At 44.7% G+C, this 26,628-nt stretch overlaps 1 protein-coding gene across 3 annotated transcripts in view; it reads right to left on the bottom strand.

Moving 5' to 3' along the window:
- Positions 1-26,572, bottom strand: part of LOC134348001 (pregnancy-specific beta-1-glycoprotein 9-like) — a 38,695-nt gene extending 12,123 nt beyond the window's left edge. For 2 of the 3 annotated variants that reach the window (XR_010018316.1, XM_063050732.1), the window contains exons 1-4: positions 26,297-26,572; positions 10,618-10,923; positions 7,583-7,855; positions 3,927-4,028 (exon numbers count right to left, since the gene is read on the bottom strand). Coding sequence is in view for 1 of the 3 variants with exons in the window: in XM_063050732.1 (XP_062906802.1) it covers positions 3,927-4,028; positions 7,583-7,855; positions 10,618-10,923; positions 26,297-26,336 (721 nt within the window). In the remaining 2 variants the exon portion in view is untranslated. The remainder of the gene's footprint in view (positions 1-3,926; positions 4,029-7,582; positions 7,856-10,617; positions 10,924-26,296) is intronic. The other variant, XR_010018317.1, reaches the window with a different exon arrangement.
- Positions 26,573-26,628: the final 56 nt, after the last annotated feature.

Genomic DNA, 26,628 nt, shown 5'->3' with positions numbered 1-26,628 from the left:
GTTGGGCAAAAAGGGCCTGTTTTTGAGCTGTAGGACTTTGACAAATGTGAAGTGATGCTGCTTGGAAGATATTCCAAACTTGGATATATAGAGTAAACAGGGTCCTGAGTAGGACTATTGAACAGAGACACCTAGGGTACAAATATATTATCCTTGAAAGTGGCAAAAAAGTTTTGAAGAAATTATTTGGCAGGGTGAACTTCATTGATCAAGGCACTAGGTACAGGAGTTAAGATGTCATGTTGCGACTTGACAAAAGCCCAAGGAGTATTGCACGCAGTCTGGTTTTGGAGCCAATAGGAAGAATGCTATTAAATTTAAAAGGATACAGAATAGATTCATAAGCCTGTTACCAGGACTGGAAGGCTTGTATTTCAAGGAGGTTGGATAGGCTGATACGATTTTCCCTGGAATATAGGAGGGTGACCTTTTATAGCGCCATATAAAAATCATGAGGGTTATGGACAGGGTGAATGGTTAGAATCTTTACGCTGGGGTCTGGGGAGTCTAAAACTAGAGGCATAAATGTATGGTTAACAGGAAAGATTTAAACATGACCCGAGGGGCAAGTTTTTCCCCACAGAAGCTTTCGGGTATATGGAATGAGCTGCAGATTCCACACGCAGTCAGTGAAATTACAGTGTTCAGAAGGTATTTAGATAGATATATGGATTGGAATGGTTCAAGAGACATGGGTTAAGCACAGGCAGGTGGAGCTTAACTTTACAAAGCCATCTTGGTTGGCATTGCTGTGTTGGGCTGAAGGGCCCATTCCTGTGCTGTGCATAGAAGAGAGCTTAGAAGAGGAATAAAAAGGGGAAAAAATGTTGCTATAGAAATTAAAAGATGGAGAACTATGAAGGTCAGGGATGGTGTGCTTAAGATTAATATTATGATCACAAATACCACTGGTGGTTGCGGATGAATAGTGCCCTGCAACTTTTAATTAACTTTCAAAAGGGGTCTACAGTCTATTACTATTAAAAACACACACAGAAGGATAGTTTTACATGAACCACATGTTATTTAAATTTCGTAAGTGGAAGGAAGTGCTAGGAATTATTCTGCAGCAGAAAGATCACACGCACATTACTCTGTTGCATTGGGAATTGATCATTGCTTTGGCTTCCAGACGAGTCCCTCAGCTAAAATATTCCCTGATCTTAATTAAAATAGTGGAGTAAATTCTTCCCTGTGTCTAAGTTACCATTTTCCCCCTTCAGTTTTACAATTGAAGCCAACCAGACAGTACTTTTTTGCTTGGGACCTATTTGTAATTTGAATGCTATATTTCCTTATATAAAAGAGATGACTATATGAGCTAGTAAGTGATACATCCTAGATTTCAGATGAATCTACAACATATTTGAAAAAGACCACTTCACTTCAAAAATATTTAAAGGTACCTTTTGTCAGCTCCCCAACTCTGCCTTTACTAACTCAGAATACTTGTTCCAGAATCTTTCAGAAAATTGAATTACAGCAATTAGCAAACTTATTCATTGATTTAACATTGAAGTGTCACCTTGAGTTTTCTATCAAATAAAAGTTATTTTAAAAATGCACCTCAAAGTAAAGCAAATTGTTACTTCTATATATCCAACAAAGTACCATTGTATTTCTGGCCAATCATTCAGCAAAACTCAGATTCTGTTTTTAAATGAATTTTCACAACAAACATGCTTTGCAACGCACAGAAAATTGTGGAGGAGCTCAGCAGGTCAGGAAACATCTATGGAAATGAATAAACAGTTGACATTTTGGGCCGAGAAACTTCTTTGGGACGAAAAGGGGGAGGACGCCAAAATAAAAAGGTGGGGGAAGGGGAAGTTGGACCAGCTAGGAAGTGATAGGTGAATCCAGGAGGGTGGGAAAGGTAGAGGGCTGGAGAAGAACGAGTTTGACAGGAGAGGCATGGACCAAAAGAAGGCGAGGTACCGGGGAAGATAAAAGGCAGGAAGCCAGAGTGGAGAATAGAAGAAGACAGAATGGAGGGGGGGAAAATGATTTATACTATCAGGCTGGAGGCTATCTGGATGGAATATGAGGTCTTGCTCTTCCATCCTGAGAGAGGACTCATAGTGGCAAAAGAGGAGGCCATAGACCGACATGTTGGTATAGGAATGGGGTAGGAATTAAAATGGTTGGCCACTGGGAATTCCGCTTTTGGCAGATAGAGCAGAGGCGCTCAACAAAGTGGTCCCCCAATTTATATCGGGTCTTACCAATGTAGAGGAGGTCAGATAGGGAGCACTGGATACAATAACAACCCTAACAGATTTGCAGGTGAAATGTTGCCTCACCTGGAAGGACTGTTTGGCCCCTGAATGAAGGCAAGAGAGGAGATATATGAGCAGGTGTAGCATATCTATCACTTGCAGGGATATGTGCCAGGAGGGAGATTAGTTGGGAGAGATGAATGGACAAGGGAATCACAGAGTGAGTGATCCCTGTGAAAAGCAGAGGGTGGGGGAGGTAAAGATGTCTTTGGTGGTGTGATCCTATTGCAGATGGCAGAAGCTGCAGAGAAGATGATGTGCTGGATGCAGAGGCTCGTGAGTGGTAGGTGAACTCAAGAGGAACTCTATCCCTGTTAAGGTGGCAGGAAGATGTGGTGAGCCTGGATGTCCGGGAAATGGAAATGTGGTTAAGGGCAGCCATAAAGATGGAGGAAAGGAAACCTGTTCTTTGAAGGAGGACATTGCTGATGACCTGGAAAGGAAAGCCTCATTCTGGGAACAGATGTTTCAGAGGCGAAGGAACTGAAAAAAAAGGACAAGCATTTTAAAGGAGAGAGGGTTGAAGAGGTATAGTCAAGACAAGTATGGGAATCAGTAGATTTATAGAAGATGTTGGTAGACAGTTTGCCTCCAGAGATGGAGACAGGGAGATCGAGAAAGGGGAGAGAGGCATCGGAAATGGACCAGGTGGCAGGATGGAAGTTGGGAGCAAAGTTGATGAAATTGATGAGCTCAGCATTGGTGCATGAAGCAGGAACAATGCAGTCATCAACGGAGTGCAGGAAGAGTTGGGGAGCATTGTTAGAACAATTTTTGGGTTTAGCACATTTACATTTAGCAAATGATTTTGGCTCCCAGTCTTCACATCTGAATATATATTGTGGATTTAATTTGGAAAGCAGCTCTGAACAATGAGTTCCTAAAAGTCGTGAATCTCAGACCAGAAAATGCTGAAAAAATGTTCATCTGGATGTCTTTGGTGTTCATGTGAACATGGAGGTGTGAAGTTTCTATGTAGTTTCACAGAAAGCATTGTCCATACTTTGTAAATAAGGACTTGTCCTTTGATGTTTAGCACATAAAATACCAAGTCCCACATTGGCCCAGCGAGACCTTTTGACTGAAAGCGTCTCCATGATGCCTGCTGTACCTTGTTTTGTCGAATAAAGAAGCTGCTTTATATCCACCAGTGCTTTTCTCTGGTCACTAGATTCATGCACAATGCAGTCATCAATGTAGCACAGGAAGAGTTGGGGAACTTCACCAGTGAAGGCTCAGAACATGAGACTACTCTACATAGCCAATAAAATGGCAGGCATAGCTGGGGCCCATGCGGGTGCCCATTGCCACCCCTCGAGTCTGGAGAAAGTAGGAGGAGCCAAAGGAGAAATTGTTGATGGTGAGGACCAATTCTGCCAGACAAGAGGAGGGTGGTGATTGAGGGGAACTGTTTGGGTGTTTTGTTGAGAAATAAGTGGAGAGCCTTAAGTCCTTCCCAAAGTGCAAAGGGACTGGACATCCATGGTGAAAATGAGGATGTCAAGGCCAGGAAATTGAAAGTTGTTGAGGAGACTGAGAGCATACAAAGTGTTGCAAATACGTTCCACTGGTATAGCATTAAAGACTATTAGTTTTATCACAAGTAACATTAATTTAAACAAAGGAGTAGTGAAGGTGGATACCTACCATTTTTTCTCTTATACCAGTAGAAAGCGAAAGCAGCAATCATGATGCCGGCTACAAAAACCACTGCAAGTGCAATCAGAGCGAGATGCCCTCGACTATTTCCTAAAAAAGAAAAATATTTGAACCATCTTTCACAATTGGATGAACTTAATCAGAAGTACAGTGCATTCTGGTTAATTGGTCCATCAATTAATCAGGGCAGCTGCTTATTTGGGACAACTCTTAAAGAAAAAAAACAAATTGAGAAAATAGATGGGATTCCATTTGCTGATTTGGGACACTGTGCCACGTAAGTGCGATGGGAGACTGTTGCAAAACTGTTTCTAACTAGTGTCAGTCACATGAATTTCTCTGGCTATTAGAAAGTACACTATGCTTGGAGTGAAGAGCTTTTAAACATCGTCAGTTATGTGTGTTTATGTTCAAAAAGCAATGATTTTTGTCTCTGATAATTGGCGAGAAATAAGCAGTGATCAATTTAGAATAGCTCTGTTCTTTGCAGTTTCATGCTTTCAGGCTTGGTGATGCCAGAAACGGCGGGACTGCAATGGAACGATTTCACTATTTCAACAAATTAGGAACTATTAAGTATCTGAAGGTATCGACAATCGACAAAACAGAGATTTGGAGGATACACTCATCAAAAGCATTATATGAAGGCCATCCATTATCTGCACTGATTTTGTTCTTTTACAGTCAATTAAAAGAATACAGCAGGGTGTTAGCTGTATTCAACAAAGACAGTGAAACCTGTGCGGAAGAGTTTTTGAAGTGGAAAAGCTGTTGCACTGGGACAGTTCCACTCCCTCCACTTTGGAAGTTCAGGTCTAGTGGCACAAGTAATCATCACAAACTGAGGTTTTCCTTGGTTGCAGTGGATGGCCAGGACTTCTTTGTGCCTTCTCTTTCCATGAAGTATTGTAGAACCACCTTCTTAACCGTTGGATCTCACTGTTTATCTCACCTGCCCAGTCCACCAGAGCCCACTTCACACGCCAGGACAGAGATGGCCCTATTTAACCAGGATATGAGGCTCGCGAGCTACCCTCACCTGGCTTAACCTGTCTGTTGAAGCAGTGTACTGGGATGTGATAAACGTCACATGCAAACAGCCACTTGGAACCACAGGTGACAGCTGAGTGTCTGGTGGGACCCCAAAGGTGAGTGAGCTGCCCCGGAATGGACGCACCAAGCCCGCTCACCAGAGGTTCCCCCTACCCCTCCCCGGACACCCCATAAATGTGCTGTGTTCAATGGACGAATTCCTCTGTCGATAACAATTACAAATTAGCATACAGTTTTATAGTACTATATTGGTAGTGTTCTAATTTGTTCTGTATTTCCTTTAAATACATAATTTTTTTACTTAGCTAAAGGGTAGTTTGTCTTTTTTTATACCTTTTTAACTATTTCCACGAATCTTCGGCTAAGTGGGGCAACCGCTAAATTGGGCCAAAATGTATTGGTCCTGATGTGTCCCAGTTAACCAGAATCCACTATTATTTTATCTGAACTTGTAATGATTCAGCAAGATGTAATGGTGCACTGAATTATATGCAGATTAGGAATGATAACAAGATGATACTTAGACGATACAATTGATCATCTGTGTGAACTAAGTTGATCTCAACCCAGGTACCAGTGGAATCAATTTCTATGTCTGCCTTCAATAGCATGTTTATCAGGCTAGAACTCTGATCAGATACTAGATGTAGTGACACAAAAATAACGAGTCTAAGAATCAACCGCTTGATGAGTTACACAGCAGTGAAACAGGCCCTTTGGCTCAACTTATCCATGGATAAGAAAGGTTCAATGCCTTTTAAACACTATCATTGTATCTGCTTGTACAACTTCTGGCAGATCATTCCACGTACCTACAACCCTCTGAATGGAAAACGTTGCCCCTTGGGTCCCCTTTAAACCTCTCCTCTCTCACCTTAAACTCATAACCTCTAGCTTTTGACTTCCCTACCCTGGGAGAAAGACTGACAATCCACCTCACCTATTTCCATTCACGGTCCTGAGATTGAGAAATCTGATTGTGTAACCATTTACACATGTCAGAAGGGACATGTCTAATTTACGCATGTCTAATCTTCCTTCGTGCAACACTCAGAAATGTTCCCCAGCTTCAATATTGAAAGGCCTGGCTCTAAATTTGAGATTTCCTCCAGATTCCTGACCAGAAGAGAAAAATTCTACCTTATGTGTTCTTCTTAATTATATACAAATTACTTCAACTTACATTTCAGAAAACAATTCAAATTTGCCTAATATCATCTCGTAATAATTTAATCAATGAAATTGAAAATCATCCCACTAAGTCTATCCTACACTCCTCTAAAGACCTATATATTTAAAAACATGCTGACCAGAACTAACGGCTTCCAAATTGGGTCCCACGAAACTTGATGTATCTTTCTGCTCTTCGGGACAGACCAGAACTCCATTAACCACTGACTTGCTTGTTTTTGCCACACTGATCAAAACTTTGGGTGCATGGAAGTTCAAATTTCAGTGGTCCTCCTTGCATCACCGACAAAAAAAAATTCTGTTCTGCCTTTACTTCCAATGTGGGTATGTTCCGACTTGTCCATGTTAAAATCCATTTGCTATTGTCTCCTTCATTCACTTAATGTATTAATACCCTGATATGATAATACTCCATCTAAACTATCTCAATACTATTCCATGGGATACTTTCTTGTTACTTGGCTTGGAGGAAGAATTCTGCTCTCAGGATGAGGCTTTTCATTCTAGAATGAAGGAAATGTCTTCTTTTTTCAAAGAAAGGGGCTTCCCCTCCTCCACCATCAATGCTGCCCTCAACATTTCATGTACATCTGCTCTTACCCCATCCACCCACCACCCTACCAGGGTTCCTCGTCCTCACCCACCACTACATCAGCCACTGCATCCAGCAAATAATTCTCTGTAACTTCTGCCATCTCCAACAGGATCCCACCACCAAGCATATCTTTCCCTCCCCCGACCCCCACATTCTGCTTTCCGCAGGGATCACTCCCTGTGTCCACTCCCTACGTCACTCCCTCGTCCATTCATCCCTCCTCACTAATCTCCCTCTTAACACTTATCCTGCCCCTACACTTCCTCCCTCACTACCATTTAGGGCCCTAAACAGTCCTTCTAGGTGAAGTGACACTTCATCTGTTGAGGTCATAAACTGTGTTCGGTGCTCCCGGTGTGGCCTCCTGTATATCAGTGAGACCTGACATAGATTGGGAGACTGCTTCATTCCACCATTTCACCATTTCCCTCTCTCACCTTATCTCCTTGCCCACCCATCACCTCACTCTGGTGTTCCTCCCCACCCCACCCCCACCCTTTTCTTTCTTCCATGGCCTTCTGTCTCTTTCATCAAACAACCTAGCTCTTTACTTCATCCCTCCCCCCTCCAGCTTTCATCTATCCCCTCCCCCTACTTTTTAAATCTACTCCTTGGCTTTTTTCTCCAGTCCTGCCTCCTGTGAACTAAAATAGTTGTGTTGATTACAATATAGCCCTGCAGCAATACTGGAAGTTTCTGTGGATGTCACACTGCTTCCATGCTAAAGAAAGTGTGCAGGTAGCAAAAGCATATATGAACTCGCGCATTTTTAAGTTCCACAAATATTTTCTCAGAATAATCTTACCTCTACTATAGCATTTTTCTATATTAATGGGGTCACTCTGAGCCCGATCTTCATGTTTTTTCACAATGCAGGTATATTCACCAGAAGATTCTTTAGTGTTTAATATTGTTAACCTTTTGTTTTCAGGAGTTAAATCAAAATTATCATCTTGCCCTACAGCCTTGCCTTGATGTAGCCATTGAATTGTAGCTGATAGACTGTCTTCGAAATTGCATTCCAGGTGAATACTTGTGCCATTTGCAGTACAGTTAATTGTTGGTTGCAAAAGTGGTGCTACAATTGGAAGAAAATATTTGAAAAAATATTGAATCACCACATTGTCTTCTTCTAAACTACTGGTAACAATAATTCTCAAATATTACATATCTTGAATGAGTTATTTATGACAATACCCACAAAGAATTATCACCACCACATTAATACATCATCTTAGTATATTGCCAAAAGAATGAAAAAAAATTATATTAGTATCTTTAACAGATAGATGATTTAAGCATAATAAATTTTAAACTTTGTGAATAACACAAAAATAGGGGATGCTTTAAACAGTAAAAGCATAAAACTCTTCATAGAAACACCAACTTGGCAAAATGCAAATGAAAGTTCAACAAGAGAAAATCTGCAGATGCTGGAAGTCCAAGTCAGTCAGTCAGTCTCCCTCACTCACACAAAAAAAATGCTGGAGGAACTCAGCAGGCCAGGCAGCATCTGTTGAAAGGTATACACAGTCGACTTTTCGGGCCGAGTCCTTTCATCAGGACTGGAAGAAGGGGGAGGGGTAACCTAAAGAGTTGGGAAGTCGATTGATGAAAGAGATAGAGAGCTGGAGAAGGGGAAAGAGGAGGAGCGGAAGGAAGCTAAGGAGATACGATGAGAGGGACAGAGGAATGGGGAATGGTGAAGGGTGGGGGGTGGAAGCAAATACTAGAAGTTTGAGAAATCGATGTTCATGCCATCAGAATACAAGGTGTTGCTCCTCCAGTCTGAGTGTGGCAGCAGAGGAACCCATGAACTAACATGGGTAGAATTAAAATGGGCGGCCACCAGGAGATCCTGCTTTTTCTGGCAGTGGAGCATAGGTGCTCAACGAAGGGATTTCCCAATCTACGTCGGGTTTCCCCGAGGCCACACCAGGAGCACCGGATACAGTAGATGAGCCCAGACTCACAGGCGAAGTGCTGCTTCATCTGGAAGGACTGTTCTGGGTCCTCAATGGTAGTGGGGGAGGAGGTGCAGGGCAGGTGAGGCACCTGCTCTCCTTGTTCAGAAGTGCATTGACTGCACATTATTCAGCAGCATTTACAACTCCTTAGGAAGTGAAGCAGCTCACATTTCAGTGCACCGAGACCTAGACAATATGTAGGCCTGGACTGACAAGCGACAAAATTTGGATAATAACAAGTTGCAACAAGATAAAATCCAAATCCACAACTTCCACCAGATAATAGAGCCAGGCAGCAAAAGTACCGGAACCCCACCACCTGGAAGATGATCTCCAAGCCAGAGACAATTCTGACTTAGAAATAGATCACTGTTCCTTCACCATTGCTGGGTTGAAATCTGAACAATACCCTAAAAGTCCTAACCATCAGGGTGATAATGGCTGATACACACTAGCCTCAACCCTCCTGTGCTAGTTCACCATAACCCTCAATTCCTTGATGTTTATCTACCTCTATCTTAGATGTGGGTAAGGACCTCCACCACCCTTGAGGTCAAAAAATTTCAGAGATTAACTTAGTTTTAAATAATTTGGGCCTTTATTTTGTAACTAAGCTCCCTTGTTTGTGACTTTCCCTCTAGAGGAAATATCTCAAGATCTTCCCTGCCAAGCCCACTTAAGGTCTTGTATGTTTGCATTAGGTCACACTCCATTCTACCAAAGACCAATGAGTACAAATCTAAACCACCTAGTCTCTTGATAGATCAACGCCTTCATGCCAAGAATCAGCTGAGTGAATCTCCACCGGACTGGCTCCAGTGCCACTATATCTGCTTCCTTAAGCTAAGGGGAGCAAAACTCTGCACAATAATTCAGGTGAAGATTCAATCCCACCCTGTACAAATACAAGGAAGTGTTACTCTTCTTAAATTTTACCCTCTTTGCAATAAAAGACCAACATGCCATTTGTCTTCTTGACTACTTGTTGGATATATCTGCTAGCTTTGTGATTCATGTCTCGGTGCCTCTGAATTTCACTCATTTGCGTTGTCTCTCCATGTTGATAATAATACACCATTTGATTTTTCTTACCAGAGTGCATGGCCTTACACTTCCACACATTAAACTCCATAGAAACTTGAGGGTTTCCCCACGTTTTTGCTCCACCTTCCTTTCCTATCAGATTCCATCATCTATAGCCTTCTCTTTCTTCCACCTACCACTTCCTAGCCTCTGTCGTGATTTCAACTCTTCCGTCCTCCATCTGCCCATCACCCCTCCTCACCTGGATCCACCTATTGCTTGCCAAATTTCTGCCCTATCGCCTTGCCTCTTAATACTCATTAACTCCCCTCTACTCTTTTGGTCATGATTGAAGATCTTGATCTGAAATGTCGAATGTCCATTTTCCTCCAAAGATGCTGTCTGAGTTTCACCACCAGTTTGCTTTTTGGTCCAGATTTCAGCATCAGGTCTCTCATCTACATGCTACTGTACTTGCTGTGACAGGCTCTCATCCATTCTACCAACAACTTTCACTGCGTATGATGTGCCTAGGACCTGTTATATGCGGCTGTTATCTCCAGCAACTAGAACAATAAAAGCAGTAGGGGCATGAGAAGACAAAGTTCCTAGTTCTTCAAATGACACATCATTCTAACGAGGAAATATATCACTCTTCCTCATCATTGGAAGATCAAAGTCTTGGAACTCTGTACTCGACAGCACTGCAAGATCATCTTCATCATAAAGACTCACTCTCAAAGGCAATCAGCTTGTCCACATTGCATAAATGAATGATATCATTGTGAGAACACCTTAAAGAAATTTAATTAGAATGCAATAATATATTAAGACAACACAAATTACTCACCGCTTACAATGAGTGTGAAACTTTCTTCAGTAGTGAAACCATCCTGATTTATGAAAGAAATTCTGTAAATCCCTGAATCAATCTGTTGTAAATTCTGGATCTCTATGGTATCCGCTGTTAGCTTAGTTCTTCCAGTAAAATTTCCAAAATACAATACATTTTTGCCAGCTTCCCATTCAAGAACCTTGTTGTCTCTAAACGTGCATAAAATTTCTTCTAGATGTGGAGATCTTTTGAAAGAAATAGATACACTATTGCCCTCCAATCGATAAAATGTTGTACTGTTTGAAGACTTGCACACGGAAACTGGAGAATAAAAAAAAGAGACTTACTAAACATGATAAATCTGCGGAGCAAGCACTAAAGCAACAATTTCCTGAAAACTATAGATATATTTGCATCTTGGTCCTGGATGTCCTTGAGATTTGCTTGCTCACCGATAGCCACAAAACAGAAACCTGAAAGAACCCAATTAAAAGGAAAAAAAAATTAAAATAAAAAACCAACACTCGATGCAAAAGAGAAAGAAAAAAAATGCAAATCATATAAACAATTAAAGCAAACAACAGCATTCCGAACCAAAATCAAATACTCAGATCTGAACCCTGGAGCAGTCTGGAGTAGGCCCACAGCCTCGCTTATCAGTTCATCACATTAGCAGGCACAGAGCACAGCTGGGGCAGTCTTCACAGCCTCAGCACCATGGAGATGGCCTTGCGCAGAACGAACAAAATTCGGCTCTCATCCCGACTGACACCCTGTCTTTTCAGTCTATCTGGGCCGGCATTCAAATTGACCCAACAATGGAACAGCAAAAGGCCCCGTGCCCTGGAGTGCATTAACATCATGGAGAGAGGGTGATAACTGCTCGTCTCCGATACGGGCTGGTGTTTAAATTGTCTAAAGCTCGCACTAGGACACGGACACTGGGCCTAGCCCACGCAGCCCAGTGACTCACTGTGGGCCCAGGTTTTGTTTTTCAGCCCAAAGCCACTCTCAAGCTCTTCAAATCAGCTCGGTGTCCAAAGCAATCCAACCCTGCTCCTGGGCCAGTTAAATGTGTATCGGAACTTCTCTGCCCAGGCCTCAACAACTTCTTTTGGCACCCAGAACAATCCAACCTCGCTCCCAGGTCGGCTGTACAGGCATCAGAACTCCAACTGCAACGATTCTGCAGCAAACCATCTTGGCTCATCCTCAGAACTCACCTCGCCATCGCTCGCCCCTTCACTGTTTGTGGCTAAATTTAACGTAATTTACCACAGAAAAGGTATTTTTAGTGATGCTTTTAAATCGGATTTCTTCTCCCAGAAGCTGTCACACACATTCAGTTGGTAGCACCACCTTAACCAGGAGCCATGGAAGTATATACAATTATAAGAGGCATAGACAAGGAAATAGTCAGAGCCTTTTTCCTCCAGGGTGAAAAGGTCAAACATTGGTGGCCATATTTTTAAGTTAAGACCATTCAGAACAAAACAGTGTGCAACATTTATAACATACATTCCAATTACTCTTGCCGAACCTTGTATATCATAATAGGATATTTTCTAATTCTAAAAACTTCCAGTGAGTATAGGCTAATTTTACTCACACTCTTATCAGAGGGCAACACATTCACCCAAAGAATCAATCTTGCAAACCTTCTGTAGTGACATATTTCCTTAGGTACAGAGACCTACAGTAGAGCAATGCAGTTGCACTAAATTCCTATACAGTCACAGGATGGCTTCTAAATGATCCATATTCCTGCTTGCTTGCTGAAAACTGTTTATTTTCTGTACTTCATGGACACTTGCATTGACAAACCTCATTATAACTGGACAGTTGGCAGGCCTGAGAGATTTGCAATTAGGTTTTGTTATTACAGATTCTGTGAATTCTAAAAAATGTTGTTTGTAGATTACCTGCTACATTTCATCAATATTCAATATAGCTGGAATGAGGAGTTGCTGGAGAACAGAACCAAGCAAAAGGAGGAGAGTGCAGCATTCAAAAACATATCAGTGATTAAAACAGCAAATGTATTAGGAAACAGTATCCCGGACTGCTACAATTGATTAGTTTTACTTCATGGTAAATTGCAATCAGGAGTGCGAGATGGGTTTCTGTTTGTGATACTTAAATAAGTCAATTTACAAGCAACTCAATTTTTAATTCAAAAATAATTACATTCTTTTCCATTGCCAAATCGAAGTGTTCTTAAATACCATCTACTGTATACAATTTTTTTGAGGATATTAGATCAACAACAAATGGATGTGTCCACGACAAAGGTATTATGAATTACAAAACCCCTAAAATACACAACAAACACTTTTCAGAATACAAGAGCTGCTTAAAGCATTTTTATGAACCCAAATCTATTTACAATGATTGAAAAGGAGTAATAGTACTGAATGTTTTGAAATATGTCAATTTTATTTGTCTTGTTTATCTCAAAAAGAATAGGTTTGGAACAGAAATTCTTATTGGTCAACATACAAATGATTTCTTACTTATAGAGTCTTACCAAATTCAAATTTTATGCAAGTCAGTACAACTAATATTAAAATACAGTGTATTGAAAAAAGGCAACAAAATATTGTTAAATCCTTTATTTTGTTCCCATCCTTGTGGTATATGCAACATCAGAAAATAGCAACCTGCACCAAGTCTCCAATAGTGGTGAGCACAACAGCATGACAGCACCAGTGACCCAGGTTCAATTCCTGCCACTGTCTATAGGGGATGTATGTTCTTCCTGTGACCACGAGGGCTTCCTTGGAGTGCCCTGGTCTCCGTATTCCGAAGGCATACAGGCAGGTTACAAAGTTTATTAGTCACATGGGTGTAATTGGGCAGTGTGGGCTTTTTGAGCCAAAGGACCTGTTACCGTGTTGTATCTCTAAAATAATAAAGAAATGACGCACTTAAAGAAAGCTTTTTTTCCCCCTATGCCAACAAATTTAAATGACATCTGAATAATAACCCTCAAACCTCTACACCGCTAATTACTTTGTTTATGGCAAGTACATTTCTAAAAGTTCATGATGATTTAGCCGTACAACACATTCAGGGTTTGCTGCAAGCCTCAATTTTAAAAGATCATAGTGAACATAACCCTGTAAGTCCCCAAATTTCACTCTTCAAAGATGCCCTCACCACCACTCACTGACACAAACCTGTTTTTGCACTACTTTATTTTAATTTAACTATTTAGTTAATATACGAAGATATATATAATTACTGTAATTCAGATTTTTTTTCTGTATTTATCATGTATTGCATTGTACTGCTGCTGCAAAGTTAACAAATATCAGGACATATGCCGGTGATATTAAACCCAATTCTGATTCCTACTGTTCCACTTAAGTAACATTAGGCTCTTCAAAGTCTTCCTAATGTTTAATTGGAGGAAAATTCTCTTCACCTAGGCCCACCATAGTAAACTAGAGGACAGACAGGGAGAGGTCAGAATAATCGATTATATTGAATGTCATGAAGTTGAGCAGATCAAAGAAGGTTAACACATAATAAAACCAGTTACACAGGATATTGATGAATAGGATAATCTGGGAGAGAAAATGTTCAAGAATCTTGCAGAAGAAATCAAGATGAGATGACCGGGTGGGCTTCCTATGAAAGATTAACGTTGGTGATTTTTTAGATAAAATCTATCAATTATAAACACGAGATTCTGCAAATGCTAGAAAACTTGAACAACACACACACACACAAAATGCTGGAGGAATTCAGCAAGTCAGGCAGCATCTATGGAGGGGAATAAACAGTTGAGACCCTTCATCACAACTGAAAAGGGGAAGAAGCCAAATTAAGGGGAACTGCAAACAACAGGAATTCTGCAGATGCTGGAAATTCAAGCAACACACATCAAAGTTGCTGGTGAACGCAGCAGGCCAGGCAGCATCTATAGGAAGAGGCGCAGTCGACGTTTCAGGCCGAGGGAACTGATTAGGTCTGGAATCCAAAAAGAAGCGGAGAGCTTTGAGACCTTCCTGATGGGGGATGGAAGTATATAGGGACTGGACATCCATGGTGAATCTAAAGCGGTGGGGGCCAGGGAACTTAAAATCATTGAAAAGTTTAAGAGCATGAGAAGTGTCATGAACGTAGGTCGGAAGGGATTGAACAAGGGGGGATAAAACCGTGTCGAGGTATGCAGAAATGAGTTTGGTGGGGCAGGAGCAAGCTGAGACAATAGGTCTGCCAGGACAGGCAGGTTTGTGGATCTTGGGTAGGAGGTAGAAACGGGAAGTGCGAGGTGTGTTCGTAGCAGTGGATGGGAGATCCCCTGAACGGATAAAGTCAGCGATGGTGTAGGAGACAATGGCCTGGTGCTCCTTAGTGGGGTCACGATCGAGGGGTAAATAAGAGGAGGTATCCGCGAGTTGTCGCTGTGCCTCGGCAAGGTAGAGGTCAGTACGCCAGACTACAACAGCACCCCCCCCTTATCGGCAGGTTTAATAGTAAGGTTCGGATTAGTTATTTATATACACACATTCTTTTTCTCTCTCTCTCCTTTTTCTCCCTCTGTCCCTCTGACTATACCCCTTGCCCATCCTCTGGGTTTCCCCCTCTCCCCCTTGTCTTTCTCCCTGGGCCTCCTGCCCCATGATCCTTTCATATCCCTTTTGCCAATCACCTGTCCAGCTCTTGGCTCCATCCCCCCCCCCCCGTCTTCTCCTATCATTTTGGATCTCCCACTCCCGCTTTCAAATCTCTTACTAGCTCTTCCTTCAGTTAGTTCTGACGAAGGGTCTCGGCCTGAAACGTCGACTGCACCTCTTCCTAGAGATGCTGCCTGGTCTGCTGTGTTCACCAGCAACTTTGATGTGTGTTGCTTGAATTTCCAGCATCTGCAGAATTCCTCGTGTTTAAGCAGAATACAGGCAGTATTGTTCCTCAAGGGTTACTATGACGAGAATGGCAATAAATTCCAAGTAAACAGATGTGCTGCTAAATATTTAAAACAGAAAAATATGAAGTGGTACATTTTGACTAAAAAAAAAGAGGATATGGACTGAATGATATAGTTCTAAATGTTACACAGGAACAGAGGGGAGGAACAAAATGGAGCAAAGTATAGTTAAGATCTAGAATTTTCTGCATCTATAGAGGAAGAAACAGAATCAGTATCTTTGAAAAGGGCAATGGACTTCAGAAAAGAAATGTTATAGAGTTATCCAAAAAAGATGGAGAATGTTGAAAGCAGGCATAACTCAAATAGGCCAAAAGGTCTCACTGAAATGCATAATCTTAAAATATAAATGGATTAACATCTCAAAACAAAATTGTGCAGTTATGAGTAAAGGAAAAGGATAGCCCTTTCAATACAACAGAACAAGTGGACTTTTACTTGCTTGAGAACACCGCATGGAAAAATTTACTCAGAACATCACAACTCCTGGAATGAGGGAGGCAAAAATATGTAGTGCTTAGAGAAAGTTACCATTTAAGTTTTCTGACCCAAATGAAAGCACGAGTCACATACTACTTTTACTTGTAGTTTAATCTATAATAAACTTTTTCACAATTCCCAAAAGAGGATTGTTTGTCAGTGTTCACCGTTGATTGATAAGTTAACCATTCGTTTCACTGGCTACATTAGTATAATGTAAAAAAATTCACAGGATAGCTGGGATATACAGAAAAAAAAGACTAATAAAGCTATGTCTATGACAGAAAGCACGATTCTGAGATACACCCCGCGGATGCGCTGGGACACATCATCAGTGATGTAACCTGGGGTCGTCGGGTGTTTCGGGTCTTTCATCATACACCCTAGCCCAGGCAACCCAGCCGGGGTTGATCAGACCCCAGCTTGTGTCCCAGCAGCATTGACCCACGGATCACCCCTCCTGATCCACAGCCATCCGGAGGTTCTCTCAGCGGCCTCTGTGATGGTCCTGATAGCTTTCCTCTTGCCAGCCTCAGTGATGCCAAGTAGAGTGTAGACTCTGCAGAGTGAGCGGCCGGCAGAACCCCTGCACCCCACTTCGATAGGCTCGCAGCGAGTCCTCCAGCCTTGCCTCCAGCACTGCTCCACCAGCTCCTGGTGCTTGGCCCGCTTCCGCTCATTTGCCTCCTCAATGCGGTCCTCCCAGGGAACCGTCAACTCGAAGAGGACAACCTGCTTCGAGGACACTGAAGAAAGGACCACATCCGGCCTCAGTGAAGTTGTTGCTATTTGGTCGGGAAACTTCAGCTGCCTCCCCAGGTCAACTTGAAGCAGCCAATCTGCTGCGGTGCTAAGCAGGCCCGATGATGACGCTGGTCTGGGCTGATGTAGGGGCCGTGCTCCGGCTCTGACGAAGGAGATGTTCTTCCTCTGACCACTCTGTTTGCTGGTGGTCATGGCCATCACAATGCTCTCTGCCACTGCCTTCAGCACCTGGTCATGACGCCACCGATAGTGACCTTCCCCCAAGGCTTTAGGGCAGCTGCTAAGGATGTGCTCCAGTGATCCTCTTCCTGGACAGAGAGGACAGGCTGGTGTATCGCCCTTGCCCCAGACATGGAGGTTTGCAGGGCTTGGCTAGAGATCATAAGACAGCCTGGTTCATAAATTTAATGCGCTGGGGTTCTGCCTGCCAGATGTCAGACCAGGAGATTTTCCGCTCCAGCTCACCTTCCCACCTTGTCCATGCTCCCTACAGCTGCATGCCCACCATCCTGCTACTCCTCTTCAACGCCAGCCCGCACTTTCTCCAGGACTCGTTGCCATCTGTCTTTGCCTCTGGCCTTGTCATAGCGAGGTTGTGAAACAGAGCCCAGCCCTGCTCGCCCAGTTGACACTGTCCCCACTAGAGCCCTGTGTCTCAACCGGGACTCTGCTACCATCAGCCCTTCCTGTGCCTTCCACTTCCTGCCCATCCGCACCTGGATGCCTGTTGCTGCCACTTTAGGGTCCTTGGAATCCCTGTACTGCAGCACCTCTCTTGTGCTGGAAACCCTGAAATCCTCGTCAAGGCTGCTAAAGGGAAGTCGCAGCTTATTGCACCTACCGTACAGTGCTGCGCTGCTCAGACTACCAGGTAGGCCCAGCCACCTCCAAAGGTAGCTACTGACCTTGCTCTCCAGCAACTCCACAGTTGTCACAGGCACCTCGTATACCAGTAGTGGCCATAGGGGTCGGGGTAGGATGCCATGCTGGTAAATCCAGGCTTTGAACCTTCCACTGTGATGAGCCAGCTCTCAAGCTCCTTGGAAGTTGATCGGACGGCAGCTGCATCTCTGAGGCTACAGTCGACGACCTTCCCCAAGCTCTTGACTGGCTTCTCGGTGATGGATGGAATTGTAGTGCCATCCAAGGTAAAACGAAACCCGTCCACCACTTTGCCCTTCTTCAACACCATGGAGCTGGATTTAGCTGTTTTGAAGCTCCTCCTTGCCCTGCGATGAGCTTTTCCAGGCCCTGGAGGATACGCCTGCTGCCAGGAACCGATGGTGTCGTGACAATGACATCATCCATACCGGCTCTGATCGGGTGCTGCCGAACACCAGATTTCTACACTCTGCCTCAGCTGCCTTGACTACCATATTCATGCAAGGGCAAAGAGAATAACAGAGATTGTACACCCAGTTATAATCCCCTTCTCCAGCCTATGCCAGCCTGATGTCATAGCTCCAGAAGTGACTCTCAGTCTGAAGTTCCCTGTAGTAGTTCATGATGAGGTCCTTGATCTGTCTGGGAACATGGTGTTGGTCCAGTGTAAACTCCACCAATTTGTGGGTATTGACCCATACACATTGGCGAGATCTAGCCAAAGCATGACCAGGTCTCTCTCCTCCATGTGTGCCTCCCTGATCAACTGGGTGACTATTCCAGTGTGTTCCAGGCACCCAGGCACTCCAGGAATTCCACCCTTCTGCACTGAAGGGTTGATGTAAGTGTTCTTGAGGAGAAAGTCTGTCATCTGGTGGGACAAGACACTAAAGAAGATTTTCTCTTCCACACTAAGCAGTGAGATAGATCTAAACTGCTCCAGGTTCTACAGATTTTCCTCCTTGGCTCTCCAGACCCTCTCTGCGTACCTCCACTGGTCAGCCACTATCCTCCTGTGCCAGATCACTCGCAGGATCTTCCAAAGAATTTTGAGAAGCTCTGGGCTGTACTTGTACACGTTGTAGGGTACTCCACTGGGTCCTGGCGCAGAACTGGCTCTGGCTGAAGACACAACCTCCTGGACTTCCTTCCAGGTGGGCTCCCTCACATCGAACTCCACTATGGGGAGTGGTTGGCTTATAAGGGCTCTGTGGAGGCCCAGCTCTTGCTCCCTTGCAGGGTCACTCAGGATGTTATGAAGGAAATGGTCTATCTCTTCTTTAGAGCACACAAGGCGGCCGCTGCGTTTCTGCCCTAGGAGCTGTTTTGTAAAACCAAACGGATTGGCTATGAAGGCAGTTTGCTTCCTGGCTCTTTCTCTCCCTTGCTTCCTGTGCCATTCTGCTCTGCGCAGGGTCATTAGCTTCTTCCTGCAGATTTCTGGAGCTCAATCAGGGGAGGTTTCTCCTCCGTTGCTACCTTGAACTGCTGTGCCAGGGACCGGAACTCTTGGTACAGTTGGTGGATCTGGGTTGCCCTGCGGTTCATAGCGTATTGGGATCTGGTGGTCTTTCCCTCCTCCATTCCAAACCTCTCTGCGGCAAAGCTGACAATGATGGTGGTCATTGTCTGAAGTCGTCTGTCAGCACCTCCCTTGGCTGCCAACTCTATGATCCTTGCTACATCCCCATCGAACTGGAGCCACTCTTTCTTGTTGCTGGTTGGGGGCCACTTGATCCGGCGCTGTTGAACTATGTTGTTTGGGACAGAAGTTTCTGGCACCCAGAAGTTCTGGGCTCTGTGGGGTGACTCCAGGCCGGGCTCCTCCCGCGTCTCACCAGGCGTAAATCCTGTGCGCTTCAAAGCATTCTCCTGGTCCAAGCACTTCATTCTGGCCTGATGGATCTTTAAGCTGCGCTTGTTCTTACAAACCTTGCCGCAAACGCATCTCTCACTCGTCGTTAATAATCCATTTGCCTTGGTCAGTTGTTATTAGGTCCGTCCTATTGGGGTGCTCATTCTCCCCCCCCCCCCCGGGCTCCCCTGGGGGTGTCTTTCACTGGGTTTATCTGTAGCTTTCTTGGGCTACATTGATTGGCCTAATATCAAACAATAATGAGGTGACCTACAGGGATCTCTCTGACACAGAGGTGTCAAGAAAACAACCTCTCCCTCAATGTCGCAAAAACAAAGGAGCTTGTTGTGGATTACAGAAGAATGGAGACGGGGTAACCCCTATTGACATCAATGGGTCTGGGGTTGAGAGGGTGAACAGCTTCAAGTTCCTACGCGTCCACATCACCAAGGACCTCACATGGTCTGTACACACCAGCTGTGTGGTGAAAAAGGCACAACAGGGCCTCTCTTACTTCAAACGGTTGAGGAAGTTTGGTATGGGCCCCCAAATCCTAAGAACTTTCTACAGGGGCATAACTGAGAGCATCCTGACTGGCTGCATCACTGCCTGGTATGGAAACTGTACCTCCCTTAATCGCAGGATTCTGCAGAGAGTGGAGCGGACAGCCCAGCGCATCTGTAGTGTGAACTTCCCATGATTCAGGACATTTACAAAGACAGGTGTGAAAAAAGGGCCCGAAGGATCCTTGGGGACCCGAGTCACCCCAACCACAATCTGGGAAACGGTACCACTGCATAAAAGCCAGGACCAATAGGCTCCGGGATAGCTTCTTCCACCAGGCCATCAGACTGATTAACTCACGCTGATTTGAGTGTATTTCTATGTTACATTGACTGTTCAATTTATTATAAATTATTATAAATTACTACGATTGCACATTGAGACGGAGACGTAACGTAAAGATTTTTACTCATGTATGTGAAGGATGTAAGAAATAAAGTCAGTTCAATTGTAACAGAGCAATTAAATTGAGCACTGAATATAAGACCAGAATTGTACCTTGCAGGTTTATTGGGTAGACGTAGATAGCAAGAGGCATGGCCACAAAAGGATTTTAAGATCCAGATATTCCTGAACAGGGTAAACAACCAAAGGAACAATAGGTGAACACAGCATTGTAAATAGTGACACAGGCAAAAGAGGCCTGAGTGACCTGAATCAGAAAAGGAAGTAGTCTATGACTCACTGGAATAGTCAAATTTAGAGGAAAGTGGGATGTGAAATAAAGTGTGTATTTCAGGTCGAGGTACCGCCATATCAGCGGACAAGACAAGAATCAAATTTAAGCGATAATTTGAAATACTCAATTTAAAAATTTCAAGTCTGAGGAGTGTAATGTAACCATTACTTATGCTGTTCCTCCAGCCTTGGAGCAATGTAGGAGGCTGAATTCAGAAAGGTTGGCGTGACAATAGACAATAGGTGCAGGAGTAGGCCATTCAGCCCTTCGAGCCAGCACCACCATTCACTGTGATCATGGCTGATCATCCACAATCAGTACCCTTTTCCTGCCTTCTCCCCATATCCCTTCACTCTGCTATCTTTAAGAGCTCTATCTAACTCTTTTTGAAAGAATCCAGAGAATTGGCCTCCACTGCCTTCTGATGCAGAACATTCCACAGAACCACACCCTCTGTGTGAAAAAGTTTTTCCTTAACTCCGTTCTAAATTGTCTACCCCTTATTCTTAAACTGTGGCCTCTGTGGTTCTGGACTCCCCCAATATCCGGAACATGTTTCCTGCCTCTAGCGTGTCCAATCCCTTAATAAGTCTCACTGGAATAGTCAAATTTAGAGGGAAGTGGAATGTGAAATAAAGTGCGTATTTCAGGTCAAGGTACAACCGTATCAGCGGGTAAGACAAGAATCAAATTTAAGTGCAAACAACAGGAATTCTGCAGATGCTGGAAATTCAAGCAACATACATCAAAGTTGCTGGTGAACGCAGCAGGCCAGGCAGCATCTATAGGAAGAGGCGCAGTCGACGTTTCAGGCCGAGACCCTTCGTCAGGACTAACTGAAGGAAGAGTGAGTAAGGGATTTGAAAGCTGGAGGGGGAGGGGGAGATGCAAAATGATAGGAGAAGACAGGAGGGGGAGGGATAGAGCCGAGAGCTGGACAGGTGATAGGCAAAAGGGGATACGAGAGGATCATGGGACAGGAGGTCCGGGAAGAAAGACGGGGGGGGGGTGACCGAGAGGATGGGCAAGAGGTATATTCAGAGGGACAGCGGGAGAAAAAGGAGAGTGAGAGAAAGAATGTGTGCATAAAAATGAGTAACAGATGGGGTACGAGGGGGAGGTGGGGCCTTAGCGGAAGTTAGAGAAGTCAATGTTCATGCCATCAGGTTGGAGGCTACCCAGACGGAATATAAGGTGTTGTTCCTCCAACCTGAGTGTGGCTTCATCTTTACAGTAGAGGAGGCCGTGGATAGATATGTCAGAATGGGAATGGGATGTGGAATTAAAATGTGTGGCCACTGGGAGGTCCTGCTTTCTCTGGCGGACAGAGCGTAGATGTTCAGCAAAGCGGTCTCCCAGTCTGCGTCGGGTCTCACCAATATATAAAAGGCCACATCGGGAGCACCGGACGCAGTATATCACCCCAGTCGACTCACAGGTGAAGTGATGCCTCACCTGGAAGGACTGTTTGGGGCCCTGAATGGTGGTAAGGGAGGAAGTGTAAGGGCATGTGTAGCACTTGTTCCGCTTACACGAATAAGTGCCAGGAGGGAGATCAGTGGGGAGGGATGGGGGGGACGAATGGACAAGGGAGTTGTGTAGGGAGCGATCCCTGCGGAATGCAGAGGGGGGGGGAGGGAAAGATGTGCTTAGTGGTGGGATCCCGTTGGAGGTGGCGGAAGTTACGGAGAATAATACGTTGGACCCGGAGGCTGGTGGGGTGGTAGGTGAGGACCAGGGGAACCCTATTCCTAGTGGGGTGGTGGGAGGATGGAGTGAGAGCAGATGTACATGAAATGGGGGAGATGCGTTTAAGAGCAGAGTTGATAGTGGAGGAAGGGAAGCCCCTTTCTTTAAAAAATGAAGACATCTCCCTCGTCCTAGAATGAAAAGCCTCATCCTGAGAGCAGATGCGGCGGAGATGGAGGAATTGCGAGAAGGGGATGGCGTTTTTGCAAGAGACAGGGTGAGAAGAGGAATAGTCCAGATAGCTGTGAGAGTCAGTAGGCTTATAGTAGACATCAGTGGATAAGCTGTCTCCAGAGACAGAGACAGAAAGATCTAGAAAGGGGAGGGAGGTGTCGGAAATGGACCAGGTAAACTTGAGGGCAGGGTGAAAGTTGGAGGCAAAGTTAATAAAGTCAACGAGTTCTGCATGCGTGCAGGAAGCAGCGCCAATGCAGTCGTCGATGTAGTGAAGGAAAAGTGGGGGACAGATACCAGAATAGGCACAGAACATAGATTGTTCCACAAACCCAACAAAAAGGCAGGCATAGCTAGGACCCATACGGGTGCCCATAGCTACACCTTTAGTTTGGAGGAAATGGGAGGAGCAAAAGGAGAAATTATTAAGAGTAAGGACTAATTCCGCTAGATGGAGCAGAGTGGTGGTAGAGGGGAACTGATTAGGTCTGGAATCCAAAAAGAAGCGTAGAGCTTTGAGACCTTCCTGATGGGGGATGGAAGTATATAAGGACTGGACATCCATGGTGAAAATAAAGCGGTGGGGGCCAGGGAACTTAAAATCATCGAAAAGTTTAAGAGCGTGAGAAGTGTCACGAACATAGGTCGGAAGGGATTGAACAAGGGGTGATAAAACAGTGTCGAGGTATGCAGAAACGAGTTTGGTGGGGCAGGAGCAAGCTGAGACAATAGGTCGGCCAGGACAGGCAGGTTTGTGGATCTTGGGTAGGAGGTAGAAACGGGAAGTGCGGGGTGTGGGAACTATAAGGTTGGTAGCAGTGGATGGGAGATCCTATTTAAGTTATAATTTGAAATACTCAATTTAAAAATTTCAAATCTGAGGGGTGTAATGTAACCATTAGTGGGATCGAGAAATAATGTAACCATGGGTGGGATTGAGAAATAACAACGATAAATGCATTTGCCTGAGAAATGACTTGGACCACCACTGTCACAACAGGTCAAAAAGCAGATGCCATTTCATTGGCTCCTCACCTAATCCTGGAACATCTAGACAGTGAAGAGACATACATCAGGATGTCCTTCATTGCCCACACTTCAGCATTAAAAACTATCATCCCCTAAAAAGCTAATCAATAAGCTTCTAGTCCTGGGTCTCAATACCACCTTGTGCAACTGTATCCTCAATTTCTTCACAACATTTCCTCCACAATCTCCCTCAGCACAGGTGCACCACAAGGCTGTGTGCTTAGCCCCCTACTTTATACTTATGACTGTGAGGCAAAGCACAGCTCCAATGTCATATTTAAGTTTGCTGATGACATCACGGTCACCAGTCGAATCAAAGGTGGTGATGAATCAGCAATATAGGAGGGAGATTGAAAATCTGGCTGAGTAGTGCCACAACAACCTCTCACTTCAATGTCAGCGAGACCAAGATGATTACTGACTTCAGGAGGATGAAACCGGAGGTCCATGTGCCAGTGATCATTGGGAGAATCAAAGGTGGAGAGGGTGAGCAACTTTAAATTCTTTGGTGCTATCATTTCAGAGGATCTATCGTGGACCAAGTCCATAAAGTGCTATTACAAAGAAAACACAGCAGCACCTCTGCACTCTTAGAAGTTAATGAAGATTTGGCATGATATCTAAAACTTTGACAGACTTCTATAGATGTGTGGTGAAGAGAATATTGACTGGTTGCATCATGGCCTGGTACTGAAACACCAATGCCCTTAGCCTACAAAAAGTAGTGGGCCATTTTACCAGAAGTAATACCCTCCCACCAGTGAGCACATACTGTCTCAAGAAAACAGCATCCATCAAGGACCCCCACCATTCAGGCCATGCTCTCTTCTCATTGCTGCCATCAGGAAGGAGATACAGGAGCTCCAGGACCCTCCCTACCAGGTTCAGGAACAATTAGTACCTCTTAACCATCAGACTCTTGAACCAGAGTGGATAACTTCACTCAACCCATCAAATAAATTGTTCCCACAACCTACTCACTTTCAAGGCTTCTTCATCTCATGCCATTAATATTTATTGCTTATTTATTTTTTCTCTTTCTTTTTGTATTTGGACAGTTTGTTGTTTTTTTCCGCTTTGGTTGTTGTCTGTCCTGTTGGGTGCAGTCTTCTATTGTGTTTCTTGTATTTACTATGATCGTCCACAAGAAAATGAATCTCAGGGTTGTATATGGTGACATATATATACTTTGGTAATAAATTTACTTTGAACTTTGAAAAGAGTAGGAGTCAGAATTGCCTTGTGGGCTGAACAAAGGTGTCCTGCGAAGTAGTCACCCAATCTGCCTTTGGTAATCCCACTATAGAAGAAGAATAGCCCTTAACTCGGCAGTGGAGTTATCGGGGCACTGTCATGACGGTGTTTCCGTAGCAAGCTATTCTTGTTTTTACGAGGCTGAGTTGCTAGCTCGATGCTCAACCCGACTTGGATTCAAACTCGGGAACTTTCACCCGAGTCCGGCGCTGATATTATTGAGCCACCAAGCGGGACCATTTTTACCACTAGAGAAGAAAATGTATCATCAAGACAATGCAATACATTACACGGGAAGAAGTAAATTGCTGATTTAATGGGAAGGAACATTTCCTCCCACTTGTGACTTCCATTTGTCTTTTCCTGCCCCACTTTGCAACAACTCCACACCATAACAAACATGTGCCCCCTTCACCAACATTGCCTGCTATTCTTAAAGATGATGACACAGACAGGCAGGCTTTTTGACTGTCAGCTCCATACGGACACCCTCTTCCCCAGGGACCCTGCTGCTTATTACATTACAGGCCCTTCAGCCCACAATGTTGTGCCGACCATATAACCTAATCAAGAAACCACCTAGAATTTCCCTAGCACATAGCCCTCTATTTTCCTAAGCTCCATGTACCCATCTAAATATCTCTTTAAAAAACCCTATTGTATCTTCTCCCTGTCTTGTCACCCTCATGTCTTCCTATTTGTCCCACTCTTCTCATCTGCCTCTCTCATCTCACTACCACACTCTCCCACCTGTCCACTATTGATCACTGCACTTTGTCACTGGCTGCCCATTCCCAGCCACAGCCCTCACCCCACCACTTGCTGTCCTATTCCCAGCCACCGTCTTCAGCCCCACGCCGACTCCCAGCCACCCGTCTTCGGCCCCACGCCGACTCCCAGCCACCCGTCTTCGGCCCCACGCCGACTCCCAGCCACCCGTCTTCGGCCCCACGCCGACTCCCAGCCACCCGTCTTCGGCCCCACGCCGACTCTCAACTTCTCGCGCCTACGCACTCTCGACCACAAACTGCCTGTCCGTCATCCGACCACCGCCCCTTCCTTCCTTCCACCCGTTCGTTCCCAGCTACTGCCCTGTACCTCTACCACTGCCGCCTACCCTCTCCCGGCTTATGTCCCACTCCGGCCTGCCCGTTTACAGCAACTGCACCCCGCCTGCCTCTCCCCTCTCCCTCCCTCCCTCCCTCCCTCCCAGCATTGCGGCCCGCGCCCATCCTGTATGCTAGCTGGGCTGCCGCTTGTGCGCCATCCATCCTGAGCTTCAGCTGTTCCCCGCACCTTGAGCGACACCAACGCATTCCTGACTTACCCGCGCAGAGAAGGAAAACCGCAGTCGCAACCTTCCACATTGTCTGACCGCTGAGGCCCAAAGCCCGAGGCCGCGGCGCTGGGTGGAGGCCGCGCTCTTACCAGGAGTCAGAGCCCAGCGGAATATTTCGATGGGCGCGTATGCAAAGGAACTCGAACTGCTACTGTGGACTGCAGTGGATTACTTCTGCGGAACCCGCTCGTTTCCTGCCACTGTACTTTGGTGAAACCTCGCCCTTCCCGACGTTTTAAGAGGATCCAGACACTCCTCTTTTCAATCTCCTCCCCTCAACTGTTAGTGCTGTGGAACTGCTGCATTATTTTAATATCCAG

This window comes from Mobula hypostoma, chromosome 6 (genome assembly GCF_963921235.1).
Source record: "Mobula hypostoma chromosome 6, sMobHyp1.1, whole genome shotgun sequence".
In the NCBI taxonomy this organism is placed as follows: domain Eukaryota; kingdom Metazoa; phylum Chordata; class Chondrichthyes; order Myliobatiformes; family Myliobatidae; genus Mobula; species Mobula hypostoma.
The sequence above is the reverse complement of the archived record's forward strand: the minus strand, read 5'-3'. Positions and strand labels throughout refer to the sequence as shown.